The 874-nt window shown below is 49.0% G+C and overlaps 2 protein-coding genes across 2 annotated transcripts in view; one reads left to right on the top strand and one right to left on the bottom strand.

Moving 5' to 3' along the window:
- Positions 1 to 18, bottom strand: part of GPR142 (G protein-coupled receptor 142) — a 6,664-nt gene extending 6,646 nt beyond the window's left edge. Inside the window, 1 exon segment of the mRNA XM_008586331.1 lies at positions 5 to 18. Within this exon segment, the coding sequence (XP_008584553.1) occupies positions 5 to 18 (14 nt within the window).
- The window catches only part of BTBD17 (BTB (POZ) domain containing 17), a 15,796-nt gene that overhangs the window by 7,222 nt on the left and 7,700 nt on the right, over positions 1 to 874 (top strand). The window contains exon 2 of the mRNA XM_008586330.1: positions 574 to 739. Within this exon, the coding sequence (XP_008584552.1) occupies positions 688 to 739 (52 nt within the window). The 5' untranslated portion in view covers positions 574 to 687. The remainder of the gene's footprint in view (positions 1 to 573; positions 740 to 874) is intronic.

Raw genomic sequence — 874 nt, 5'->3', positions numbered from 1 at the left:
TCACATGATCTCTCTCATATGTGGATTCTAAAAAAATTAAAAAGTTGATATTATAGAGACAGAGAGTAGAACCCTGGTTACCAGGGACTGGGCAGGGGAGGGCGGAAGGGAAAACAGGGACAGGTTGGCCAAAGGGCATAAAATTACAATTAGATAGGAGGAGTAAGTCCTGGTGTTCTATGGCACAGTAGGGTCACTATGGTTAACAGTTTTTCTCTGGGTTTTTTTTTTTTTTTGGTGGCTGGCCAGTATGGGGATCTGAACCCTTGACCTTGATCTTAACAGTTAAGTTTTATATATTACATAATAGCTAGAGGGGAGGCTTTTGAATGTTTTCACTGCAAAGGGATGAAAAATGCCTGCCCCTGTGCTTCTCACCCTCACCGCAGCCCCGCGAGCTAACTCTGGTCGCTTCTATTTTACACAAGAGGAGACTGAGGCTCAGAGAAGTTAAGCAACTCAGCTAAGGTCACAGAGCTGGTATGGGGCAGAAGGAATTTGAACTCAGGTTTGTCCCCACCGCCCCTACCTCCTGTCCTTCCCCCAAAGCTGTTCACTTTTCACTCCTCACAGCCTTCTTGGGAAGGGAGAAGCCCTGCAAGCCCAGCTTCGTGGAGGAAGCGGGCTGTGGGCAGATGCACAGCGCTCAGAGGGCGGACAGCAGGATGGTGCTGAGCAGGACGGCGGATGTGCCACTGTGACAGGACAGCCTGGCCTAAGGAGGGGCTTCTGACAGTGTGTAAGTTACTTCGGGGACAGATTCCTTCTTGTTTATCTTCAGTGTGTCCTCCTAAGTACACGATCCTGGAACCTAAACTCATGATTCCCTGTTCCCCAATCTAAGCGTCCAAGTCACTTGCGGAACTCTAACTCT

Source organism: Galeopterus variegatus, unplaced genomic scaffold (assembly GCF_000696425.1).
Source record: "Galeopterus variegatus unplaced genomic scaffold, G_variegatus-3.0.2 Scaffold3938, whole genome shotgun sequence".
Lineage (NCBI taxonomy): Eukaryota > Metazoa > Chordata > Mammalia > Dermoptera > Cynocephalidae > Galeopterus > Galeopterus variegatus.
The sequence above is the reverse complement of the archived record's forward strand: the minus strand, read 5'-3'. Positions and strand labels throughout refer to the sequence as shown.